A 27,292-nucleotide genomic window follows, 5' to 3' on the forward strand; every position below is an offset into this window, starting at 1 on the left:
ATCTCTGCATAATAGCATTGCTACGTCTATTACCTGGGTGCTTTCATAGACTGGAGACATGGGCTGTTTAATAGATCGGACGCACAGAAGGAGCGTTGATGCTCACGAAGAGAGTGGGGGCAAGAGCCACAAGCCCTGGGTTCCTGCGTGGACACTGCCACCTCCTGTGGGGCCTTGACCACTTCTGAGGGTAGATTCCCTCATCTGTAAAGGGGATCTCAGAGTAGAAGTTGCCTCATGGGATTATTCAAAGCAGTACATGAGATCAATGCTAAGCATGGAGCTTTCTTACCACAGTAAGTAAATGTTTAATAAAGGAGGACTATTTGTATTACTTTTAAATGATTTTTATTTGAAAACCTTGATTCTGTAACTTGGCCCACACACTTCGCTATTCTCACTTATTTGTTCTTATGCAATTCTCTGTTGGGGCCAATTCTTATTTCTTGTCACTTTCAGAGTCACTGTGGTCACCTTTTTAAACCATGCTGTCACTTCAAAGCACTGGCTAACTACAGCCAAGACTGACAGCTATGAATAATTCCACGGACCCCCTAAAACATGCTGGCATTTCACTCAAATTCTCATCCATGCCCCCACATTGTTCTCTCTTGTTTTGAGCGTCTCTATTCTCCACAGATTTCAGATACAGTTACCGAAGGTGAACATCATCCTCCTCTGAAAAATAATCCAGCAGGAACCAATGTGGAATAATTGGGCTTCATGGGAGCATCACTGTCAAGTCTAGAAATATATGGGGAGATAATCACATTTCATTTTTTTCTCTCTCATTCATTTTCAGCATGTTCATGTCCACGTTCTTCCGAGGAAGGCTGGAGACTTCCACAGGAATGACAGCATCTATGATGAGGTGGGTCTGTTCTTTTTGATCTTATTGTGTGATCACGGGGGCTGTCGGTAGGATGAAATTAAGCTGATGAACCAGGTATCCCCCTGGATATATGGGCTTATGGGGGATTCCACCCAATATGACTTGGGAAGTTGTGGTAGAAGCCAAGGAGCCAAGAATGGCCATGACAGGAACCAAAGACACATGAATGATAATGATTTCCTTTTTCAAATGACATGTGGCAGAAACCAAATGTCCGTGTGATTTCCACCCTCTCATTTACCAGGACACTAAATACTGTGTGGAGATATGGCCCAGAGTCTCCACAGGAGAAAATCTATAATGCTGCTGACCAATGGAAATCAAGCCGACTCATATATTATTTTTCTAGTCAAATGCTCCATTTAATTTTAAAGACTGTTTGTAACTCAGCTTGTCTCTCCTAATGGGATGTATTCAAAGCGAAACTTTGAATTATCATCAGCAGAACCTAGTTGGCTTGAATGAACTGAGTGCCACCCATGTATCATAAACATTTTAGCAGCTAGCTGATTTCTGGATATTTCCATTCCAAAATATAAATGTGAAACCGCTTACAGAGATGAAGTAGCAAGGTGATCTGCTCTTACAGGCTCATCTACCTGAGAAACTTCAGGGGTCTTTGTGCACTCTGTGGGTAAATAGCCTACAGTGGATATGTTGGCGTAAAATATTAGACAATAATTTCAGTTTAACTACTTACTCTGGCCAGGGAAGGGCATATATGTTCCCCAAATGATCCTATGGCAGTGGTGCCCTGAGTGCTTGGTTGGAAAGGGTGTTGAGGCTGTTTCTGGATGAAACAAAGACAAATGCTGTGATTGATTAGCAGTGTCTATCGCAGGTGTCAGATAGGAAAGAGATACCAGTTTTGCCATCTTTTTGATACTACTGTTCTAACTACTTGAGAACAATGTTTAAAGCACATTTCTTTTTTTTTTATTTTGGTTGTCATCATGTGGCTCTACCCCTAGGATTATCTCCACCTGATTTTTATATTTGTAGGTTGGTTTTTGTTTTTTGGCTTTTTGGGTTTTTTTGTATTTGTGTGTCATTTTTTTTGTGTGTGGTTGTAGTGTTTCTTTGCAGTAACTGGGTATTAAAATGGCCACCCAGACCCTAAAAATAAAGACTGAGAGGTCATCAGTTAATAATGAGACTTACAATTAATTTTTCTGCGACTCACTGGATCCTCTGAGGTGACTGGTGATCATGCTTTTGGGACATCCCTCTCACTATATTGTGCCTCCTATGAGCTGCAATGGGCCTGTGCAGAGTGGAAATGTTCTACTTACTGGTTCCTAAGTACTGGTTTTTGGACCAATTGCTGCAAATATCCATTCCCCAGAGATCCCAACCCTAGAGATTCTGACCCAGTAGTTCGCAGGGGCACACTGGAATGAGTAACTATCGGAGCGTAAGAAAGTGCCCGGGAGATTCTGATCGTGGCTAGATATGGGAATAGTCTCTCTCCCAAATCTGTGCTTTCTGGAAGTTCTATCCTATAATATTGTAATTTGAACTCATTTTCATTAGATGTGGAATGTGACTTGGAGTTAGTAAGGGCTTAGTTCAAGTTGGAAGAAAATCAGAATTATGGAGTAATTATAAAGAGATGCATTTTTAAAAAATATGAGTACTGATCTTATTAGCATAAACTAAGGTTAATAAAATGTTGCCAAGTACAGGCTATTTTAATGAATAAATTAGTGCATGATTTATATACAAGTGAATACTGCTAAAGTGTTATTAAAAGTGCTTGAAAACACTGTTTTCTTAGGCTGAACTGTCACCTTGAAATCTTATTTATATTCCAAATGCGCTCATGACAGGAGCTGTGGGGCTACATTTCAGCCCAGTTTGAGACACGATGTCCAACACTGAGGTTGGCGGGTGGCCTTTCTCCCCTCCCTTACTCTTTTGCCCTTGTGTGCATGCTCTCCCAGCATCTCTAGCCCCATAGTTGAGGCAACGCATGTTTCTGCTTCTCCCTAGTTGGAGAAGCATCTCAGGAGATGGAATTACTATAAGAGTTCTGTGTTTTGTTTTTGTTTTTGTTTTCCAATTAACTGCTAAGTCATGCAGTATAGACAGTACCCACTAAGGGAGATTGTGGTATAAAACTATGAAGGGATTGAACTTCAGAGACAGGCAGAATTAAGTTTAAATCCAAGTGCCACCTGCTAATTTTGTGACATGGGGCAAGTCACTGAAGCCTGTGTTTTATCCTTAATAATGAAGATAACACCCTTCAAATCCCATTGTACAGAACACTTGATATACTGTACCTAAAAAGCTCATTGCGGGAATTGGTACCTACTAGGCATTATTGATAGGTAGTAGTTCTGTTCTTATTATGATTGCTAATTTTGTTTTTAAAAGAACTAGCCATTGGTGGGTAAAGGGAGAACTTAGATTTGAAGCCAGGTCATTGGATGTTTCCATTCAACACTCTTTTCAGGGGTCAGGTTTCCAATTTTCCTTCTGCCTTTCACTACTCACTCTCAGATTCGCCTTCGTCTTTGTACACAAATATACTTTTCCAGTTTCAGCATGTAATAAGATAATGTCTAGAAAGTGGTACAAGAAACAGGAAGCATTACATGGGCATTATTGGTACAAGACATAATGTACATTAGACTGAGTGGTCTTAATCAGAAATGATAGAGTGATGAGGGACACATTCATTATGCTTATGGGAGCATTCATTCTATATGATATATCCCTCCATGAAGTACAACAAGCAGACTTGCCTTGGAGGGTGGGGAGTAGGAACAGGGACAGCAGGAGACAGGGCTCCAGAAAATGCAATTGTGTTCGTACTACTGCGGAAATAGCAAATGATGCCTAAAGGAGTCCGAGATTATGAATCAGCTGGGAATGTGGTGTTCTCCCTAGGCCCTGTTTCAGGAGAGAGAGTGACAAACTGGAGAAGGCTCACAGAAAGGTGACTGGGATGGTAGAGTCTGGACGCGGTGATCTGGGGAGTAGTGGAAGTTGGAGATAATTTTTTCTGGAGAAGGGAAGACGGGCAGAGAGAAGGCAGTGATAGAGTCACTGTTTCTAAATATTGGCCAGCAGGTGGGAAAAGTATTAAATGATCCATGTGTCTCTGAAGGGGGAAGGGGCTTTGGGGCTAAAAGGAGCCAGATATCAGCTCCACATAACAACGGATCCAATCGATAGAACTTGCTGAACACTTACAGTGCCTTGTATGTATGTATGTGTTTGTGCGTGGTGGTGGTCAGGGGTGGGGGCTTGCCTTTCCCTGATCCGTGCAGGCACAGAGTGGATGGCCATGATTCTGCAGGAGGACTTCTACGTCCAGTCCTTGGAGGGACCCCTTGGTTCTAGGATTCCAATCCTTACAAATCTGGCCCATTGGATCATTACCTTTATTTTTTGATTAGGCAAGTTCTGTAACAACTAGTGTGAGTTGTTGTTGTTGTAGTCAGCAGAATAACAGCATTTGGGTTACTGCCTAATAAAACAAACTTTTTTATGTAGTTCATAGAAATGTAAGTGTAGCTTTCCTCTGAGTTATGGGTGACCGTGCTCTATTGATTTTTCTCGTTCACAGCCTGCTTCCTACTTTTTCTCCTGTTCACTATTGCATATTGATGGTCCATGGGCTCTGCTTGCCTCCTCATATGTATTTTATTTTGCCTGCAAAGTATTTTTAATGAGTTTGAATGCTGTTGGGCATGGCACTCATTCTTCAGGTCACTGCATCTCCCCCAACTCTGTCTCTTACCAACACTTGCATGTTTATGACACCCGTCTGGCCACTAAAGGCATTCGAGTTTGAGATCCCTGTCTATTTCATGGGCTACCCCTCTTCTCTCTACCACTCAAATGTTACTATTCCATGGAACTGTTTGTCTGGTCTACTGTGCAGGTCACTTCTCTGTAACCTCCGTTTTACCTGCTTGGTTACTCACGTATAATGCTATGGCCTTGGGTGAGTTCTTTAACTTCAGTGTATCCTGCCTACCTCTCCAGCCCCTGTTAGTTTCATCCCCTTTCACTGTCTGCTTTTGTCAAATATATTATTCTCGTTCCCACCTCAGGGCCTTGACACTGGTGTTTTCTTTGCCTATAACCTCAACTGGCTTCGTGTCTTCATCCGAATCTCAGCTCAAATGTCACCTCCTCGAAAGGTTCTTTTCATGGATCCCCCCCACACAACCCCTCTAAGATAGCTGAGCTCTTATCTCCTCCACAATAATTCTATCATATTACCATATTTATTTCCTTCTTAATATTTACCACACCTGAAATGATTTTTTAGTTTAGTATTCAGTGCCTGTGTTCCCAGCTATACTGTAGAGACTTGGAAACAGGGACCTAATATGGCATGGATGAAGTCTCCAAGAAATACTTGTTGAATGAATGAGTACACGAGGGAATGAGGCATTGAACTACAATAACTTGGTATTTCCTACTAGTCCTGACATAATTTAAAGGGAGAGAATATCTTGCTTTTCAGGGGGTCAATTTATTAACTTGTAGCTACATTGGGTGAGATTCTGACATGGTGATGTCAGCCATCTGAGGTTAATTTAATGGGGATTTATGGAACAGTATCTACTGGTCAGAAATGAGTGTGCACACAGTTCCAAAACATCACATGTCATATGATTACAGCAAAGTAGTCATAAGCCTTGGCTGATTGCTAAGGAAGTCTGGTAGGCACGTGTCAACGGTGAAAAGTCACTTGCCTCCCTGCGTACCTAGACTCATGTGTCTGTAACAAATGCAGATGTGGCATTTGCCGAAAGCAGGCTTGAGAGTTCTCTTTTATTTTGATCTGGATTATCATCTCCGGGGTATTCTTTATCTGCTCTTCCTCCAGCTTTCTGTCCTGGATTTCTCTTTGTGCATTTTGTTCACTTATTTATCTTCCCCATTTCAGAGAATGAGTCTCCCTTCTCTCCCTCAAAACCGAGCTCACACTCCACCCTATTCAAGGCAAAATCTCTTTAAAAGCCCTTTTGGTGGTATTTTCCATGCAGATCTTATTTGTCCATTGCTCCCAAACACTTTTTATATCCCTGTTCTTTAAACTTCCGTGAATTATACAAGGCCTTCTCTGAACTCAGTGGGCCCTCCATTATCTTGACAAGTTGATGAAGATTATGATAATGACATAAATGGGTCCTTGGTTAAAAGAGAACGTACAGCTAATGTGGGGGAGGGAAACACGCATTGCCTAATGCCATGGTACATCATCTCATTAACTCAGTAAGGCTTACCCTAGCTGTGTCCCAAATAAGCAACTCTCATAACTGTATTAGACAATTCATCAAATGTTTATGGGTGACATTGAATGGTTGTGATTGTGCACTGTATATAAAACCCATTACTGACGAAGGAAGTGACTATTACTAAAGCAAATGGGAATAGCAATCAGCAATTGGACAATTCAACCATGAATTTCATAGACAGAGCAACTGTGGGTTCAAGCATGTCATGGGAAACAATTGCTTGGCTTAACACAATGCATGAACAAAATCAATTTGCTAAAATGCAGGTCATTTGGCCCTGAGGGCTGGAGAAAACTATTATATTGCTGATAATATTTATTGTTGAACTTGGATCTCTTTCACACACCATTTGACAATAGGCTCAAAGTCCATGGGTCCCCAGTTGACTCCAAAAGGGAAGGAATGTTTCAATGAGACAGTTAATTAGCTTTTTTTTCCCTCTGGGTTCAATGATGCCTTCATACTGAGTAATGCATTTTTGACTGTTTGAGAATTTTGGAATGAAAACTTGGTTACCTCTTGTTAAGAATAAAACAGGAATTCTGTGGGTTATTCTAAATTCATGAGAACTTTCAACCTTTTCTTAAAAATTTTAATTGAGACATAGTTAACATATAATATTACATTGGTTTTAAGTGTACAACGTGGTGATTTGAAAATCATTTACATTATGAAATGCTTGCCATAGGAAATGTAATTATCATCTGTCACCATACAAAGTTATTACAATGTTTGAGAACTTCTACCTCAAAGAATCTGGATATGATATAACCAACAAATAAATATATAGTTAGTAGTAATTTAATGATCTTTGACATCAAATCTCCCTGAGCGGATCTCTGAATGCTCTTTGGCTACCTATTTTAGCGATAAGAGAATTGGGTAGACATCTGGTTTACTTTTTCCTATCTCAGATTATTACTCAGATCCTCTGTCCCTCGAAGGAGAGGAAAGTAAGCTTAGCAAAGGAGCATTGACCTGGTTAAAAATTCTTTCTGTGCATTTTTGCTAGTAGAGATAAGAATTCAGCGAGTATACAATGCAGGTTCATTAAATCTGATGGACTCTACGCATGTGAAATGTTGAGAAGCATGCAGTGTTATAATGGTGGTGATGATGGGCCAGGGGCCTCCATGGAGAATCATAAAATCATTGGATACAAAAGAAAAAACACTGAAGGAAGGCAGAGAGTGCCTGATGATGAGAAGGACAGGTATCATAGGACGTACCTCAAGGCAAAGGATGCCACCTCTATGGTTCTCTTGGAGTTGGCTTCGAGAACTTCCACCCTAGGTCAGTCTTCTCAGAAAAGCTCTCCTCTCTCATTTGAATATGTTCAATTGCATATTAATGAGCAATTAGAAGCAAAAAGTTAGCCACATGTCATTCTATCCATCATACCAAAGTAAGAACACTCCATGTTTTCTGAATAAGGCTTTGTTGTCCAGGGTCCTCTCTGCCTTCCCCAGTGAATCCTGTCTCCAAACAGACATACCCCAGCAGAAGTTATTAAGATCATGCTAGGTAAGATGGCAAATGCCTGGTCTAAGAAGTCCTTATTGCTGAGATCTCTTTGTCTTAGTTGTGTTTTTAGTCACACAGTGACTGCTACAATCAAACTTCAACTAAAAATCAGTAAATGAAGATTGGACCATTTATGTATTTTTAAATTAAGTTTATATTCAAGGCTCTTGACAAAACTAAACAGTCACTTATTAAGAGTGTCCAAATATGGTCAGTAACTTTGGAACCTGTGACCCACTAAAGAAAACTATAAATATCTCACATCAGAATTTTTTCTAAATCTAGTTTATTTGAGAGTTCTGAGAGAATAGGGATAAGAAAGGTTATTGGAGGAATAAATTATGTGCAGAAGTGGATAAGTACAGCATGAAGAAAAGAGATATGAATTAAGCATTGATCCTTTCTATCAACATAAATTATAATGGCGTTGGGGCACCTGGGTGGCTCAGTCAGGAGTCTGACTCTTGATCTCAGCTCAGGTCTTGATCTCATGGTCACAAGTTCAAGCCCAGTGTTGGGCTTCACACTCAGCATGGAGCCTACTTAAAAAAAATTATAATGACCTCAAAGAAAAAAGTCCCCAAACATTTGACTTGATCTCTGTTTTAAAGATGAATAGCAAAATAAGCAAGAATTAAGGGGGAAAGAAAGATAAAGATGAATATAATTTTAAACCCCCAAAGCCCTTGATTTTTTTTGTGTGCTTTTCAATTTCAACTATCATTTTTTTAGACAAAAGAATGATATACCTAATTAAAATAATCTTTATGAATAAGTCTTATTACCTGTTAGCTTTGAGCAGCACCTATTCTTTGGATCTATCTTGTGTCACATGCCAGCAGAGAAGAGTAGGTCTCCAAGTTACATGCTTCAGAAAAGGCACATAGAGCCCTAGAAACATAGCCTGGCCTTTGGAATCCCAGCCTGGGTGCCCAAAGTGTGGCTATACTAATGTCACCATTAGGTGATATCTATCACAATGTCCCAGTCTGTACTTTACATATTGTGTGTTAGAGCAGCATTGCCCAACAGAATATAATGTGAGTTACATATGTACTTAAAAATGTTGCAGTAGCCACATTAAAACAAGTGAAAAGAAATAGGTGAAAATAATTTAATGATATATTTTAACCCCGTATAACCAAAAGATTATTATTTAATCATGTAACTAATACAATTTTTTTTTTTTTAAGAAAGAGAGAGAGTAGGAGAGAGAGAGAATCTTAAGCAGGCTCCCTGCCCAGCATGGAGCCTGACTCAGGGCTCGATCTCACAATCAAGATTGAAATCACAATTGAGATCATGACCTGAGCCAGAACCAAGAGTTGGACACTTAACCAACTGAGCCCTCCAGGTGTCCCTAATACAAAATATTATTAATGAGATATTTGCATCTTCTTTTTGTGTAAGTCCTTGAAATCCAATATGTATTTTATATTTCAAGCACATATCAATTTAGACTAGCTAGCTACATGGGGCAATTGGCTACCAAATTGAAAGTGCAATTTCAGACTTCATTAAATCCAAACAAATTCATTAGTTTTCATAAAGTGTAATTTTAATGCAAACCCCTTAATTTTTTTCACCCTGCCTTTCCATATCCAGAGGATAATAATTTATTTCTCCTGGTCCTTAAAACCGTAAGATAACACAAGAGATATGTCATCAAACAGTTGAGTTAGGGCCTATCATCCTTGATCAAATGCTTTGTGGGGAAGTTTAACAATGAAATGACCTCAAAAATGACCAGGTGGATTCCTCTACACAGAGTCTACTTTCATTTTTTTAAAATTTTTTCTTCTAACTTCACCAGGGATTCACAAAATAATCCATGGATTTTGGAGGACAGATGAGCCACTGTTTTGATCATTGTTTCTTTTGGACCATTGCTCCTCTATGAGTAGCATAATCAGCCATTATTCAGGTGGCTCAACTTTCTTCCAGTTTTGAAAAGAAACCCATTAAGTGTACTTTTTAAAAAAAAATATTTATTTAAGTAATCTCCACCCAAAGTGGTGCACAAACTCATGAACCTAAGATCAGGAGTCACATGCTCTACCAACTGAGCCAGCTGCCCCCCATTAAATGCACTTTTATGGCAATATCAGTACTTAGGGCTGGGGCTCCAGATGCAGATTGGTTGCTTCATGCCTCAATTTCCTCATCTGTAAAGTGGGGATTATAATGGGGCTGCTGGACGAATAAAATAAATGATTACATATAAAGCCCTAAAACAATGCCTGATGCAGTGTTAATGCTTAATAAATGTTAGCTGTTATTTGTGTAATTATTAACATTATTATTACTATCATATTATTATGAGAGAGTATTGTAAAGAGTTGGTGGGAGCAAGTGAGAAGTTGGGAGCTGAAGCAGGTGACTATCCAGAAGACACCTTCTCTGGAGACCCAGGAAAATTTTCCAAATCCAAGGAACCCATCAAAGGGAAATCATACAGGTGCAGTGTCATTACCTGTGACTGTCATCATGCCTGCCTTGGACCAACAGCCTCCAGAGAAATAGCAGCTCAATAATTTGTGACCACGTTAAACTTTCAAGCTTCCACAAGTGTGTGGCCCACACTGTCCAGACCTGCAAATATTCCACTGACAGAATCTCTTCCGGAAGGAAGAAACTTTGATTTACAATTTTTATTCCAAGACTTTCAAATTGCCTTACCTTACTGGCAGGCAGCTCTTTTGGAGAGTGTTATGACCCCCCTCCCCCCAGATTTAAAGGAGCCAAGTTGAGAGATGCCAGATTTTCCTTCTAATCAAGAAAATCTAGAAAAGGTTACTATACCTGCATCGGTCTAAATTCTATGCAATGGGTCAGTACGGTGGTTTATTACAATTTCTTTAATGTTGAACTTGCTATTTAAATCTCAATTTCTTTTATGTTTCCAGTATTTGAAATGAGGGGCAGGGGAGATTTGCTACCAGTAATAAATAATGGTGAATAGTAACACACAAATCTAGTTCTTAATCTTGTTTCCGAGGGAGAGGACTAATGAAAACTACTAATAGAATAAAAATATTATTGTCATTTACTGAGAGTCCACAATGGGCTGGACTCTGTGCTAGCTGCTATACATACATTTCTTGATTTTTCTTAAACCTTGCGAGGTAGATGTCATTGATACCATTCAGTCAAAGCTAAACCTCACAGCAAGTGTGTGTTTGTCTCAAGACATTCTAACTAGTTCATGACAAAGCTTGTTTATATCACAGTCCATTTGACAACAAAACCTTTGGTCTGAGACAAATATTATCCTTCATTTCCATGGAAAACTCAAAGATAGTGAGACGAGTGATTTCTCTAGACACTATGACTTCCAGTGCTAAATCTCAAACAGTTTCAAGGTCTCTGTTCAACCTTAGAGACGTTCACTCACACACACATATCCCAGATTTCCACAAAACCCATAGGTCCTGGACACACCACTGCTAATTAAGCACATAAGACTTAGAGTGTAGGAAATTGGCATTTCCCAAAGTTAGACATTTTCTCTGCTTTTCAAATATAACCCACTATTCCCCAGCTAAATACTTTATTATAACTCCTTTTTATAGTTTTTTTTTTTTTTTTTAAACACAAGGAAGTCATCAACACACTCCCACCAAGCTGCTACAATTCCCAAGTTCATCCTTTCTGAGCTGGTTTTGTGCACTGAACCTCTTAAATATTTTTGCATGCCTTATAGTGTATTCATGTCATGATAACAAACTAAAATATTTAAAAGGAAATTGCTGCCTTTTTCTTCCTCAAAAAGAAACAGTCCTTGCTTACAACTCTCAATAGACCATAAATATCTTCTAGGCCAGCTGTACCAGTACCTGTTGGAAATCCTTCTTACATTAACAGTAACTAAGGAACTTATAGAATATTCCCTTTTCCCTGGAATGAAACCTTGCTCCTGCATCTTCTTTATCCTTTAAAAGAATTTTGGTGTTTTTTAGAAAACTCTTCAGAGATGTTAAAGAGGAATGTGCACAATTGGGTCAAATCCATGTATGAACCTTTGACTGGCTTCTCCAGTAATCTTGGCCACATCAGTTGATATGAAGCTGAGGCTGAATTTATTTTTAACAATCTGAAATAAGCAATCAAACTTGTTTTCTTAAGCCATTTTCCATCCACATGATGTGCCTACCATTTACCTTCCTTTCCTGGGGCACTGGTATATTTTCTTCACTCAGGTTTCATCTCATAATCAAGAACATGAGGAACTTGGGGGATTTCATCTATTAGTAATCTGGTATACAGCTGAATTCAACTTATTGAAAAAACTTCAGGGACAATGTTCTCAAACGGAGAGGGAAATTATGGTGTGTTTATGACTTCAACATGCTGATAAGGTCATGTATCCAATGAAGTGCAAGGTGGGACAGTGAGTGCATTTACCTTCAAGAATAGGAAAACTGAGGCATAGAGAAACCTAATTACTTTTTTAAGTTCATACGCACACACAGAGGGTAAGAAACAGGGGATTCATACTGCTCAGTTCTCTTTCAGTCTGTTGCCTCTGTGAACTCCCAGAAGTGTTTTAATCACCTTTGTCTGCTCTACCTCTTCACACCCAATAAATCCCACCATCAGATGGAGTATGTTCTGGAAAAAGGTTTGCTGAACTGAGTCTGTTACTCCCCCGACCCTCTGAATTCAGAGACTAGTTCTTTCATTTCTCAGCTCTGTGGCTTTTGTTTATCAGCTGCAAATCCCCCCATTCGCTTTTTGGGTACTCCCTTCCTTCCTGTCAAAATCTCCTCTCAGGAAAGAACCTGTACCTTCATTATAACAAGAGTAGTTCACATCGTTCACTTCCCTGAAATGACAAAGTATTTTACAAACTAACAAAGCCGGATGGGAAAAGAGCAGGATTTTAAAGCTGGGGTATCAGGCCCTAGTCTAGAGGTACTGTGGGACTTTGTCGGGAACTCCAGAATCAAATCAAAAAGGCTAGCTCCGGACCTTGTACTCATTTCTGGAATTTTCCTGTAATTAGTTTGAAAATTGGCCCCTGAGAGCCCCACCAGCACTCTCTAAGATAAATCAATCCAAGATAGAATAATCCTCATGCACCTTCATATTTTGGAATTGTGTCAACACCCTGCCAAGAAAATAATAGATATTTCTATCTTACTCCACTGTAGGTTCAAAAATGCTATTATCTGAATCATAGTTTCCAAATTACCTAGAGTGTGTGTCTATAAAACTTGTATAACTTACATATTCCATTTGAAAAAATCCCTACCTAGGAAATAATTTAGATGCCAAATAATAGAGGAATATATTTTAATGGTATGTATTCATATATATGGATGAGTACTTTAAAATAATTTTGATGATGTAAAATATTGAGATATAATATTGAATGAAAGTAGTGGCATGTAAATCAAGAATAGAATGGAAGCATATACTTCTGGTAATTAAAAGGTATTGTGGCTGGATAACAGAATCGTAGGTCACTCTTGTTTCTTTCTTCATACCCTTTGGCATTTCCCAAAATTTATATATTGATTGTTCAAAATTCTGTAACTTAAATAAAATATTAGGGGGTAGTTTTTTTTAAAAGCAGACTTTGTGTTCTTTTAGACTCATTGACAAAGACCAACATTTATGGGTGGTTGGCTGGTGAATATAGTGAAAGAAAGAGACTTTAATTTTGGTGAATCCATCACGAGAGATGCTCGAATGTGACTTACCACTTGAGCTGCAATACCCAGAGAAATGGCCTGTGTGGGGTCTCCGCTTTCTGACTTGCTAGTAAAAATTACTCTTTAGGATCACATTTTCCCTGTGTTCCTGCTCAGAGAGTTGCAGGAAAGAATTTATTAAATATAATGCTCTGAAGTTGCAGGCTCCCTAGTCATTTTGCCTTATCTCAGGTATCTTCTCCATCACCAAGTCATCTGCTACTATTTCCAAGGTTCCTGAGTGGTCCATATAACAGTTATTAATTTCACAATTACCAACTTGACTATACAAAAATGAAAACTCTTTAATCCTGAACTTGGGTTTAATTTGTGGCCATGAGAGCAGACCACTTCATCAGCCCAGGGCCAGGTTTTGCTCAGCCAGTTCAGGGCTGTCTCAGTGAGTTCAGGCCTATAATTCAGCCCTATTCTGGTTTACAACCTCTCAGTTCAGCATTCTGCTCTCTGGGGCCGTTGTGAACCACATGTCATGTGGAGCAGGCAGGGGTTATGTAGTCCTTGGCTATTATTTCTTTGGCATCTGGTGTCTAAATAATTTGCCTTCCCTAGTGCTTGGGTGTATCCTCAGTCCACGCCGATAACCCATCAGCAGCGCAGTCGTCCATTGAGGGTTGGTGATCATGGTCTCCTGCCTCCCTGAGGTGTCCATGGTCCTGACAAAGTCTCTGGACACAGCACATGAAGAACACTGACTCTGTGCCCTTTGCCAGCTTTTCAGCATTCTTCTCATGGGCACAGAAAAGTTTTTCTGTTCTTCCATGCTTTCCTGAGACCTGCAAGAGATTTGGGACTCCCTGGTAAACACTCATGTTGTTGATACAACACTACATCATTCTCTTTGCAGAGAAATGTTCTACCAGAGTTGTTGATGGGAAAAGCAGAGTACAAGCAGGTACAAGCTACTCTTTGATTCCCAATCCAAAGGGGAGGTTTCCAGCAAGTCACTTGTGGAAGGCAGAATGACTGCCTCTGGGGTGTCCATGCCCTAATCTCCAGAACCTGTAAATATGTTACGTGGCAAAGAATTAAAGTAGCAGATAAAATTAAAATGGCTAATAGCTGATTTTAAAAAAAGGAGATTATCCTGAATCATCCTGAGTGGACCCAATATAATCCCAAGAGTCCTTACATGTGGACAAGGGAGGCAGAAGAATCAGTGTCAAAGTGATGTAACATGAGAAAGACTCAGTTGGTCATTGCTGGCCTTGAAGGTGGGCCATGAGCCAAGGAATGCAGCCTGTCTCTAGAAGCTGGAAAAGGCAAGAAAATAGATTTTTCCCCTAGGCCCTCCAGAAAAGAACGCAGACCTGCTGACCTCTTGATTTTGCCTGTTGAGACCTATTTTGGACTTCTGACTTCCAGAACTATAAGATAATAAACCTGTGTTGTTTAAAACTACTAAGTTTGAGGTGTTATAGTAGGAAGTATCAAATTAATGTACCTTCAAACCTCAGGATTCCGCCTGGGGTTTGGAAGAAGGGCTGGGGTAGAGCACATTGCCCTCGTGCGTGCTCACGAGCTTTCTCTCTCATTCTGTCTCTCTGTCACTCACTTGCTTCCTCGCCCTTAGTTCTGTCCCTTCTCCAGTTTGAAAATCTTTTTTTTTTTTTTTTTTCCAAGTCTGAGGATTGGCCGGCGGAGCTATTTAGCCTCCTTATCCCTGCATGAATCATTTCTCGCTCACACTGGGCAGTGCCTTTTGCACTCAGAAGCCATGTTGGTGAGTGCAGGAGACTACTGCTAAGCAGTAGATAGACTTGCAGTTAGCTAGAAGAGAGGGTCAAGAGGGAAATGGCACACCAGTGATTACTTTGAAATAGTAGCTTGCCTTATATGGATAAGAAATGAGCAGCAGTAACCACACAGAGAGCAGAAACCACTAAGTACCACGGGGCAGTATACTCTGATGAAGGGTATGCCAGGTTCAGGGAAGTGACCACCTTCCTTCCCTCTGTAGAGGTTCATGTCCTGGCTCTCTTGCTAATGAGACCTTGGTCAATTCCCTGTGTCTGGGGCTCAGTTTCCCTTTCCTCAAACTGAGAGGCATTCATCTAATCTCGGTCACCTCTAAGCACACTTTCTGCTCTGATACTTTGTGATTCTATGACACTAACTAGTTCAATTGAGAAAGAACCACCTACCCTGAGGCCTCCCTCCCTTTGATTTCTGCATGGAGGCCACATTAACATAGCAGAAAGGATATTGACACTGCAGTTGACTTTTAAAATTCACCGAGAAGGGGAGATAAAATGAAAACACACCAGATGGAATGCGAGCTCCCTACTATTTCAAAACTTAGATATTTCCACTAAATGTTGGCACAAACTTAAAATTAAATATCATCGTGAATGCTATTTACAGTTTTCAAAGCGACAACAATGGTCCCTTTAGAAAGGGAAGACTGTGAGAAAATCAATTCTATCACTTCAGGAATTTTATTTTATGGAATTATTAAGGAAATAATTAGCTGGATATAAAAATAAGAGGGAGGGGAAGTCGTGCAGACAATTGAGACACAGTAGGTTTCTACCGCTGACTGACTGGGGCCTCCAGGAGCCGAGTCCTGAGAAGCGCTGTGAATTTGGCTCTTCATCTCCTGCAGATTCACAAAATAAATTGTCACTGTCTTTAATTTTTAGGTATCCTCCATGCTGTGGTTCTTGATCCATTTTGGGTTACAGATCCCTTTGAGAGACTGCTGAAAGTTGGAAACTCCCTAGCTAGGAAAAATTTTAAATATTTACACAGATACCATAAAGATTTGCATTTAATGTTATGTTTTGTTTTTGTTTTTGTTTTTAGTCCTGGGTTAAGAATGTCCACCTTGTGGTAGGGAAGAGTGTTCTCAGCATCTAGGAAATTAGGGGCACCTGGGTTGCTCAGTTGGTTGAGTGTCCAACTTTTGGTTTTGGCTCTAGTCGTGATCTCAGGGTCATGGGGTTGAGCCCTGCATTAGACAGTGTGGAGTCTGCTCAAGTTTCTATCTCCCTCTGCTCCTCCTCCCTGCCTGCTCGCTCTGTCTCTCCTAAATGAAAAAATAAATCTTTTTAAAAAACTAGGAAAGTAGTAAAACTGATTTTGTGCAAGAAGTTTCATACACACATGTGCTTGTGTGTACACACATGTGTATACACAGTCACACATAATCAAGGATTTGTGTTCACATCATTGAGGCTCACTGTGTCCACCCAAGACCCAACTGTCTCCATTTGAGAGCATTTGACTGTTGAGTTATTCTCTTAACAAATGTCAGAATCTGCCAGGAAGAGGAGAGGGTCTTTTGAAAAGAAAACATTCACTGGACCGAGGGCAGTGAGCTTCATCAGGGAGCCCATAATTGAGCACATCTGATGGTTGACTCTCTCAGCTTCCCTTTAATTAAAAGTCCAGGGGCACCTGGATGGCTCAGTTGTTAAGTGTCTGCCTTCAGCTCAGGGCGTGATCCCGGCGTTCTGGGATCGAGCCCCACATCAGGCTCCTCTGCTGGGAGCCTGCTTCTTCCTCTCCCACCCTACTGCTTGTGTTCCCTCTCTTGCTGGCTGTCTCTCTATCAAATAAATAAATAAAATCTTTAAAAAAAAAAGTCCAGTCCCAGAGTCTGGTAGTAGCTTCTCGAAAACAGGACATACAATTCCACAAAGAATTAGTACTTGCACTTTTAAGTTTATTTTTTAATTGACTTGATTTCTTTTTTTTTTTTTTAAAGATTTTATTTATTTATTCGACAGAGATAGAGACAGCCAGCGAGAGAGGGAACACAAGCAGGGGGAGTGGGAGAGGAAGAAGCAGGCTCATAGCGGAAGAGCCTGATATGGGGCTCGATCCCATAACGCCAGGATCACGCCCTGAGCTGAAGGCAGGCGCTTAACCGCTGTGCCACCCAGGCGCCCCAATTGACTTGATTTCTGATGTTTGACAATTATATAACACCAAAGTACAGAAATTTATCTTGAAATTTACCTATCATAAATCTTTTTGAAGTGTTAAGTAGTCTTTAAATAAGTTGTAAAAATAGGAATTTTTTGTCCTTCTGTCAGTGGAGGAAGTTATATATTCAGTTTTTCTATTCTCTAATAAACTTTTCATGATTATTTTTTAAGTGCCAGATGACTCAGACTGTGACTCTATAATATCAAAAAGACAGTTTAAAATTTGAAATTTTTGAAGAATTATGGAGCTAGTTGATTTCAAAGTAGTTGAAAAAGGTGATTTTTTAAAAAAAGAAGATCTGTTTACAGCTGCTTTCATTTTTTCGTCTTCAATTAACATTTTATATGCAGTGGCCTCATTCATCCTGCACACATCTACAAAAGGCTTCCTACTTGGGAGACTGTAGGTCAGATTGATCCAGACATTGGAGTTCAAGTGATGCATTGCTCAAACCTCATGCATCTGAAGATAAAATGCATCCCCTTCTCCCATAAAATATCTCCCTCTTCTGTCCATCCTTACTGTTGACATCCCCATTCTGGACAATCCCAGCTAGAAAACCGGGTTCATTTCCAGCTCATTCCTGAAGTCCATTCCCTATATTCTGTTGTTCATCATTTCTATTAATTTTTCCTGCCGAACACCTCTTATAGTTGTTCTTATCCTTGGGTGGGCAGAATTCCTGGGATTCTATTCTCCAGAAGTTTTCTGGGGCTTTCTCAATGCTGTCAAATCATGTCTTCAATGTACTTCTCTCTCGATTGTGGATGAAATTAGAAGAAATCTCATAATTCTGTCAACTGATTTTTTTTTTTTTTGCAATCTCTTTCTGAAGGTTGGGGTGGAAGATTTTTTGTTTAAGATTTATTTATTTATTTATTTATTTATTTATTTATTCATTTTAGAAAGAGAGAGAGTGAGTACGAGTGGTAGGGGCAGAGGGAGAAGGAGAGAGAATCTCAAGCAGACTCCTTACTGAGCGTGGAGCCTGACATGGGGCTTGATCTCACGACCCTGATCATGACCCCTTAGCCGAAATCAAGAGTCAGATGCTTAGCTAACTGCACCATCCAGGCGCCCCGGGGTGGAGATTTTAATGCAACTCTAAATCATACCAAAATTATCTTCTGTTTGTTTCTTTCTCTCCCTCCCTCTGTTTATTCCTACTTTCCTTTTTCCTACCAGATACTTCTGAATCTTATGGCATGAGTTTGTACTTGATTCCCCGTTTAGGGGTGACTGTTAAATTTGCCCTAGCTTTCACCATTATCTTGTGGCCATTACTATTTATTTTGTTAGGTGTTGAGGAAGGAGATTATTCCTTCTGAATTTGGTCACCTTTACAATGATGAAGCAGCACTATTTGTATCATTTCTTTTCTGTCCTCATTCTTCTCCTCTTTCTGCAAGCCCTCACCAGAGGTACCTTTCGGACTTTGGTCCAGCCATTCCCACTTATGCCACATGAACTAGCAGATTACTTTTCCCTAAATTCAAATCTTGGCATTCCAGTGTTCTGACAGGTCCAAACTTCCTGACCTATGCTTTCAAGATCCTTCAAAGGCAGACTTTGCCTCCTCATCCAACTTGTCCCTTGCATTGGTGAACCATTTGCTTAATCAAACTGCCCTCCTTATGGGTCCAGTAGGGGACTAAGTCATTTCCACCTTTGTGCTGTTGCACTGCTACCTCCAATAACTCTAAAAGCTCTTGCCTCCAGCATTGCCCTGTCCAAATTTTAAAGGTACTTCCTGACTACTCCAGCCCACAATAATCTTCCTTCTCTAGACCTCATTGCACATTCTCAGAATAACAGAGTTAAAAGGCTCCAGAATAATCTATTATAGTTTAAAAACAGATGAGTTAATGATAATAATAGTGACCATTTTTTGCTCTTACTGTGTGCCAGGCCATAGGGTAGAAACCTCCCATATTTTTACAGTAACAGTATTTATTCAGATACAATTAAAATACCATGTAGTTTAACCATTTATAATGGTTAATCTGAATGTATTTATTCAGATACAATTAAAATACCATGCAGTTTAACCATTTATAATGTACAATTAAATGGTTTTAAGTGTATTCACACGGTATGCAATCATCACTGTTTAATTTCAGAACATGTTATCACCCCCAAAAGAAACCCCATTCCCAAAGGCAGTCACTCCCCATCCCTTCCTTCCCCCAGCTCCTGACAATCAGTGATTTTCTGTGTCTACAAACTGCCGAATGTGGACATTTCACAGAAGTGGACATTGTACATTAGGTGGTCCTTTATGACCAACCTCTTTCCACTTAGCATCACATTTTCAAGGCTCATACATCATGTAGCATGAATCAGTACTCCACTTCTTTTTATTGCCAAATAATGTTCTATTATATGACTGTACAAATTTTGCTTATTTATTCATCAATTGATGGCCATTAGGGTTGATTTTCACTTTCTTATGAATAAGGCTGCTATGAATGATGCTGCCAAGAATGCTGATATTCATGTACAAGTATTTGTGTAGGCATATATTTTCATTTCCCTTGGGTATATATGTAGGAGTGGAGTTGCTGTGTCATATGGCCAATCTATGTTTAACCTAAAGCATCTATACCATCTTACATCCCTACCAGCAGTGTATGAGGGTTTTAATTTCTTTATATCCTCACCAATATTTGTTATTTTCTAACTTTTTAATTATAGCCATCCTAGTGGGGATGAAGTGCTGTCTCCAGGATGGCTAATGATGTTGAGCATCTTTGCACATGCTTATGGCCGTTTGCATAACTTCTTTGGAGAAATGTCTATATGGAGCCATTTTAATTGGATTGCAGATCTTTTTATTACTGAGTTGTAAGAAAAATCTTCCATATTAACTCATTTAATCCTTGTGCTTCTTTCTGGGATTGGCAGACTTTATTTTGTAAGTGAAGCAATTAAAGTTCAAAGATGTCCACTCATTTGTCCAGAGCCCCCACAGATGGCAAAGGCAGAGTAGGGCTGAACCTCTGGATTTCTGGCTGAGACTAGGGTATTTCCTAGAAATGTGCCCATTCATATTCTTCACCATTTCACTTGAAAAGTAAAACAATGAAGAGTAAGAATGACAATAAAATATTAGTAAAGTTCATAAGATAGTGTAGAAATAGGCGGAATTAATACTATAAAAGAAAACAGGGTTAAATGAGAACAAAACCCAAAGAATAAGGATCGTGAAAGATGTCATTATCCAACAGAACAGGAAGTAAATGTTTTCTTCTTTTAATCATGTTGGTCACACACTCAGAAGAAAAACAACCAACCTCAGTATGATCACGTCAAGGAAGGACTGAAAAGGGGCTGAAAATTTGGCCTAAGGCAGAAGCCACCCCTCGTCTTGGTGAATGCATGGTCCATAAGGAGTGAGCAGTTCAAGCACAAGTGGATGGCTTAGTTTAAGGTAGTGCCAGGGATGGCACCTGGGGGGAGTCAAAGAGGGTACAAGGAGAGGAAGACATTTGGTTTGGTCTAAATGTACAAACCCAAACATCCCTATGTGCCATTGTTCTGGATACTGCAGGCCTGTCTTCTGTTAACTTTGATTTAGTCAAGGCGCTAATATATCATGTAGCTGAAGGGCCATGTCAATGCACCTGTTCTGCTCTCCAGCCTACACCGTTGCTAGAGGGAACCATCCACCGGAACAACATAGAAACGCAACTGTTCTCATGCCCTGCGGGGCCAGTTTGGGACTGGAGCTACTGAGAGCCTTTTAGCTAAGTCACTGTCACTATCCAGACCTCTACATTCGAGGTTTGAGACTACCTAGAGAGATGAATCCAATAGGCACCATCTTGTATTGTTCCTGCTATTGTGCTGGTTGAAGGTGAAGAGCAGGCACAATATCTCCTGCTGAGCTTCTATTCTGCCTTCATGGTGCCTAGCTCAGGGGTTACAAACTACAGTGAGTGAACCAGTGGTTTGGTTTCACAAATAATGTTATATTAGAACACAGCCATGCTCATTTGTTCACATATGGCCTGCAAAGCCTAAAATATTTACCATCTGGATCTTTACAGAAAAAGTGCCAATTCCTGGCCTGGCATAGTACTGGGCCCACAACAGCTGACTCTTGCACCCTCCATTGACTTGTATACTTCTGCTGTCACCTAATTGGCACAGAGCTACAAGGAGCCAAAGTTGTATTAGTTCCACTGAGACGTTCTTTCCCTAGGTGAGGGTTCCTTGATGTTCAGGGCTGGATGCCAGCAGAAGCCACAGTGCCATTGTTTTCTTTAGATCGTTAAAACCTTTCTTGCCTCCCTACTCCAGGTGTGTCAGCCTACCCCCAGCCATTATCTGCCTACTCAGATGAGATCATTTTCCATTTGTGAAAATGTCTGAGAAGTTCAGTATTTCACCTGCATCATCTCATATGCCCACATGTGCCCCTGGAGCTAATGTCAGCTCTTATTTCTGAAGTTCATTGCTAGTAGAAGAGCAAAACACAGAAAAGTTATGTCACTTGCCCAGGGTCCCACTTTGAATCATGCTCAGGGTCTACATCCAGGCCTGGAAAAACAGGGATAGGTGAGGCTGTTGTAAAGTCAAATGTGATGTGGCTTTGGAATGGTGAGATGGCAGCGAGGACTCTGGTGACAGATCTAGGGACAAAACTTTCTGCTGATACCCAGTGTCGCTCCTTAGAGTCTCAGTCTCCTCACTGACAAAATAAGGCTAGAAATATTTTCTAGGTCATGGTGTAGTTTGAAGGATTGCATCTGACAGTGTGTATTAATTGCCTAGCAGAATGCGTGGCATGTGATGCTCAGTAAATGTTAGCACCCGTTGTTGTTGCTGTTACTATTATTATTTGACTACTGTAAGTAAGAGATCAGTGTCTGAACTTGAACTTCATGGCTCTTCATTCAGTGTCTGGAGTTAAAAGGTCAAATGCCTGCAGAAGAAAGAGACCATAAATGATTAAAGTTGGCTGGGAGTAAGAAAACAAAATCTGTAGAGTGTATTTATTATTTAAAAGATGCAGCTGCATGTTCCTTTCTGGTTCATTCTTGCCAAGTAGGAGTATAAGACTAAAATTGCCAGGTCTAATAATTATTCCTGGAAATCTTACTTTTAAACACTGGAAAACAATTTCCATTAAAAAAAAAATACAAATGGCAGGGCACCTGGGTGGCTCAGTCAGTTGAGCGGCTGACTCTTGATTTTTGGCTCAGGTCTTGATCTCAGGGTCCTGAGATGGAGCCGCGTGTTGGGGGAGGGGAGTCTGTACTCAGTGGGGAGTCTGCTTGAGATTGTCTCTCTCCCCTGCCCCTCTCCCCCACATTATCTGTCTCTAAGATAAATAAATAAATCTTAAAAAAAAAATACACATGGCAAAATACTGCCAAATCTGAAGGTCATATCTGGTTTGTAACTTCTTGTACGAAAGCAGTAAAACCTTCCCTGGGGAAGAACTTTCCTGAGAAGCTCTGCTCATATTTGCTCATATCTAAAGATGGTTTCACTATCTCACTTGAGCATCCAGCAAATATTTGTCAAATAATTCTCATGTGCCAAGCACTGAACTAAGGATTTAGAGATGATCCAGAGCCCTGCCCTCGAGATATTCACATCTAGTGGAAGGACCAACATGTCATAAAGTAATTACGTTAGAGTGATAAATGAATATTTTCAAAGTATATGTACCTGTCACAGAGGGAACAGGAGCAGGAAGGGCATTCTACAAGAAGGGACATTTTTGTTGAGTCTTGTACTATGAGTAGGTGTTTCTTAGACCAATAAGGGAGGGAGTTAACAGAAGCCACTTAGGCTTTCATCGTGCAGTATGGTGGCCACTTGCCACATACTGTATGTGATGAATTTGATTAAAATTAAATTAAACATTCGGATCCTTGGTTGTGCAAGCCACATTTCAAGTGCTCAGTGGCCACATGTGTTTGGGAGCTACCTCATTAGTGGAGAATTAGATAATTTCCATCACTGGGGAAGATTCTATTAGATTGCACTGATCTGTGGTGTCAGTGAAGAAATAGATAGCCCAAGACTCTAGGAAGTTCACAACACTACAAGTTTTGGGGTGTTGCTGAGTGATAACACCTGGAGTTGGAAAGGTGGGCAGAAGGCAGAGCAAGACGAGGTGTATGTGGCAATTCACCATTGTTCTTCTCATCGTTGACTGTGCTTGATTCAGGATGCCATCATTTATCCATCCCTCCCGACCACTGCCAGCATAATTCTGGCTTCTTTTCTTTACAGCTGACATGCACACAAATATATCACACGGTCCTAAAAAAGCAACATTACGCTTGTCTGTGTTCCAGGTTTCTGCAAGGATGGCTCACTCCGATTCTTGCCTTAGATACTGCCTGTGAATATTAAATGTTTTAATGATTTTTTTCACAGTGACAAAAACTATAAAAGGAAAACAGACTTAAATTTATTTTCATACCATGCTGGTCCACATTGCTGAACCATATTTGGAAGCCTATGAAATTTTTGCTATGGTTATGTATTGAGCATTATTAAAATTATTCACTGTATTTTCATGTCATCATTTCATTGTCTCTGCTTGTAAGAGATTTAAAAATATAAGATGAACTTTAATTTAGTGCTCATGAAAAGAATGAAAGATTTATACTAACACATTAGTTTAATTTGAGTTGTATGTGGTGATTGATAAACATTAACCATTTTTTTCAAATTGTTCTGATGATTTGGCTTATGTTGCATTGATCTCAGTTAAACAAAGGATGCAATTTGGGGTTGAATTTGGAAATTCTAGAAAACTTCTTTGCAAGGGGCAGTTTATGTGTATTTCCTTTTGGATGATGCCTTTTTCGCTCTTCATTGCTCATTTACATATCATTTCATTCACTCTTGAGAAATCTATTCATCCACCAAATAGGTATTGACACCTTCACTGTGCCAGATTCTGTGCTTGAAATATAGCAAAGAAGGTAGTAAGATTTCCTGCTCGCATGGAGCTGACATACATGTGGGGAGGGGTGGCCAGCCATGCAAGTATAACTGAACAAATGAAGAATAAACTCACAGATTTTGACTCATAATCTGAAGAAATAAAACAAAGTAACATGTCTGGTAAAGAAGAGGAGAGGGCAGTTCTTTATCCTCTATAGTCAGAAAATTTCTCTCTGATGAATTGACTTTGAATTGACTCCTGAATGACATGCCAGTGGCAGCCATGGAAGCATCTGGAGGAAGAGCATTCCAGGCCAATACAGAGGCTCTGAGGGGAGAAGGAGCTAGATGTGTTGGTTAAGTAGGAAAATGGGCATTGTGATTCGAGTGTGAAAAGGTGAGGAAGTGCCTGACCTTATAAGACATTTTAAGCTCTAGTAAGGACTCGAGCAGGTTTTGAACACAGGAATGGCGAGCTGTGATTAGTACCTGTAAAAGAATATTACCGTGTGGAGAATGGAAGTTAGAGGTCAAAAATAAAATTGGGGTGTCCCATTAAGAGATGTTGATGATGATGGCTTGTCCATGCCTGGTAGCCGCAACACAGGAGAAAAGTGTGTCGATTCTAGAAATATTTGGTGGTGAATTGACAGCTTATTGGTAGGTTCTAGCTGTGGCCCCAGCTACTGCTATAGGGAAGATGGGCATGTAGGAGGAAGGGATGGATTTATTAAACGTGTCTCACTGCTCTGTGTCCCAATAACAAAGTCATATTTGGCTATATCTTCTCTTTTCACCTTACTTTATGACTTCGATGTGGAAGAAGTGCTTGCTCTGCTTTGAAGAAAGGTTGAGACCCATGGTGTTTTCTACTGTTACAGTTCCCTCACTCTGCAGAAATGAATAGAGTCCTTATTAAGTATGAGGCATTATGTCAAGCACCAAGGCTACGGTGGTCCCTGCCCACGTAGAGGTTTCAGTCTAGTGAGGGAAACATTTAGCCAATGAGTCCACACTGATCTGTGTTCCATAGTAGAGGAAGGTTTGACTCCACGTTACTGACGTGTTGAACCAGAGAACTCTTGTTGGTGGAGACGGGGCTGTGCACAGCGGGGTGCTTAGCAGCAACCCTGGTTTCCACCCACCTCATGCCAGTAGCGTCTCCCACCAAGTTGTGACAACCAACAATGTCTCCAGACATTGTCATATATTCCCTGAGGGGCATAATTGCCCTCAGTTGAGAACTCATGCCCTAATTCCAGTTCCTGATGCCTGATGAGAGTAACCAGTAGAAGCGCCACTACAGTCAAATTCAGAAGCCTATTCTCACCCACTAGGTTTGAAAGTTTTTCTTTGCCTGTGAGTGATGGAGCCAAACTTGCAGTATGCGAAGGCTTCTTGTAACATAGGAGGTGGAACCGGTGTCTTTTTGATCCGTTATTCAGTGGGGTTGAGCATAGGAAGTGTGGGATTGCATGCTATTAGCAGTCTAGGAAGTCAGAAGAAGGCCAAATGACTTATTTTAAGTCAAGATACACCAATTTTAATCAATTGGCAGTGCCCTGAAAATACGAGTTATTAAAAGACATTTTCATCTTTCACGGTCCAAAAATGTTATAATAGCACTACTGTAATATGTTGCATTTTGGAGGTTAGTTCTACCGAATTCCAGTATTCAGTCACAGGAAGAACTGTGTAGCTTTGACTTATTCTAAGACCCCACAGCCACCTTGTCTCCAAAGTGCGATACTTGTTAGGTCTACACTGGAGTTGAGGAGCAGATTCTAGAACACGAACAGCTCCATGGGCAAAGAAGGCCACCTCTTTACGGTGCAATGCCAATCAGCAACAGTGGTGACTAGTCCTGCTGGTGATAGTGCTGACGTTTACTTAGTGAAAATTATGTGCTAGATATTGTGAATGTTGCTTAATGTGTAGTATTTATTTAATGCTAATAATCCTATAGTCATTGCTATTTTTACCATTTTGTATGTGGTAAGTTGAGGTGCCATCGGTACCTTGCCTCACTGGTAAGTTACATGGCTGGGATTCAAACAACTCAGTGTGTCTTCAGAATCCATTCCTTACCTCTTTGTGAAGCCGCCTCTGCAGGCATTATTAATTGATCATGTTACTCTTTTCCACTGAGTCCAAATACAGCCTCAGGGTCCTTCTTTTTTTTTTTTTTTTTTTTTAAGATTTTATTTATTTATTTGACAGAAAGAGAGAGAGACAGCCAGAGAAAGAGAGAACACAAGCAGGGGGAGTGGGAGAGGAAGAAGCAGGCTCCCAGCAGAGCAGGGAGCCTGATGCAGGGCTCGATCCCAGGACCCTGGGATCAGGCCCTGAGCCAAAGGCAGATGCTTAACGACTGAGCCACCCAGGCGCCCCCCTACCCAGGGTCCTTCTTAACACGGGCAATTACCATTTGGTCAGAGCTGGTATTTGAGGTCAAGCCTACTTGCCCTTCGGTACCTTAATTCTTCCCCCTCAAGCTGTAAATTCTGAGCTAGAACGGGGAGATACTGCATACCTGTGAGTTAACATCCAGTGAACATGTAAGGAAGGGGAAACATAGTTGAAATGCATCTTGTAAGTAATATCCCAAGCTCCTCTGAACTTTAAGCAATAGAACTAGTATTTTTTCTGCTTACTCATTTGTTTCTTAATTTTATAAAGGCAGACAGAACATCCTTTCTACAAATGTGGTGTTCAGCAGATTTGTGGTGTTGCCACATTGGTGGTCTTGGTCTTTTACCCTTGGAGACATCCCTAAAGTTCTCCATTAGTAGAGATACCTTTGAGGATCAGTCCTAGGGATATGTTTTTCTCCAGAGTAGAGTGTACAAAATCCAATTTGCCTTCCTGCACTGATTCATCTTACATTCTTTGCTTTTTGGGTTGCAAAGAGTCCTTCCCAATGATCTAAGACCTGGAGGCTATAGGGAGATATTCTTCCCTCTTATTCTTGCCATTTTGCTCTTGATTAGACCATTCATGGGTAGAGTGAGATTGGGCTGTGTCACCAGTTGTCACCTTGAAGCCTGAGATTG

General features: G+C 40.3%; 1 protein-coding gene across 8 annotated transcripts in view; it reads left to right on the forward strand.

The window, feature by feature from the left end:
- Positions 1–27,292, forward strand: part of FHIT (fragile histidine triad diadenosine triphosphatase) — a 1,378,910-nt gene that overhangs the window by 1,207,305 nt on the left and 144,313 nt on the right. For all 8 annotated transcript variants that reach the window (XM_045807502.2, XM_045807501.2, XM_087866889.1 and 5 more), the window contains one exon: positions 803–871. In XM_045807502.2, the coding sequence (XP_045663458.2) occupies positions 803–871 (69 nt within the window). The remainder of the gene's footprint in view (positions 1–802; positions 872–27,292) is intronic.

The sequence above is a fragment of the Ursus americanus genome, chromosome 14 (assembly GCF_024610735.1).
Source record: "Ursus americanus isolate L20-20 chromosome 14, mUrsAme1.1.p, whole genome shotgun sequence".
NCBI classification, from domain to species: Eukaryota; Metazoa; Chordata; class Mammalia; order Carnivora; family Ursidae; genus Ursus; species Ursus americanus.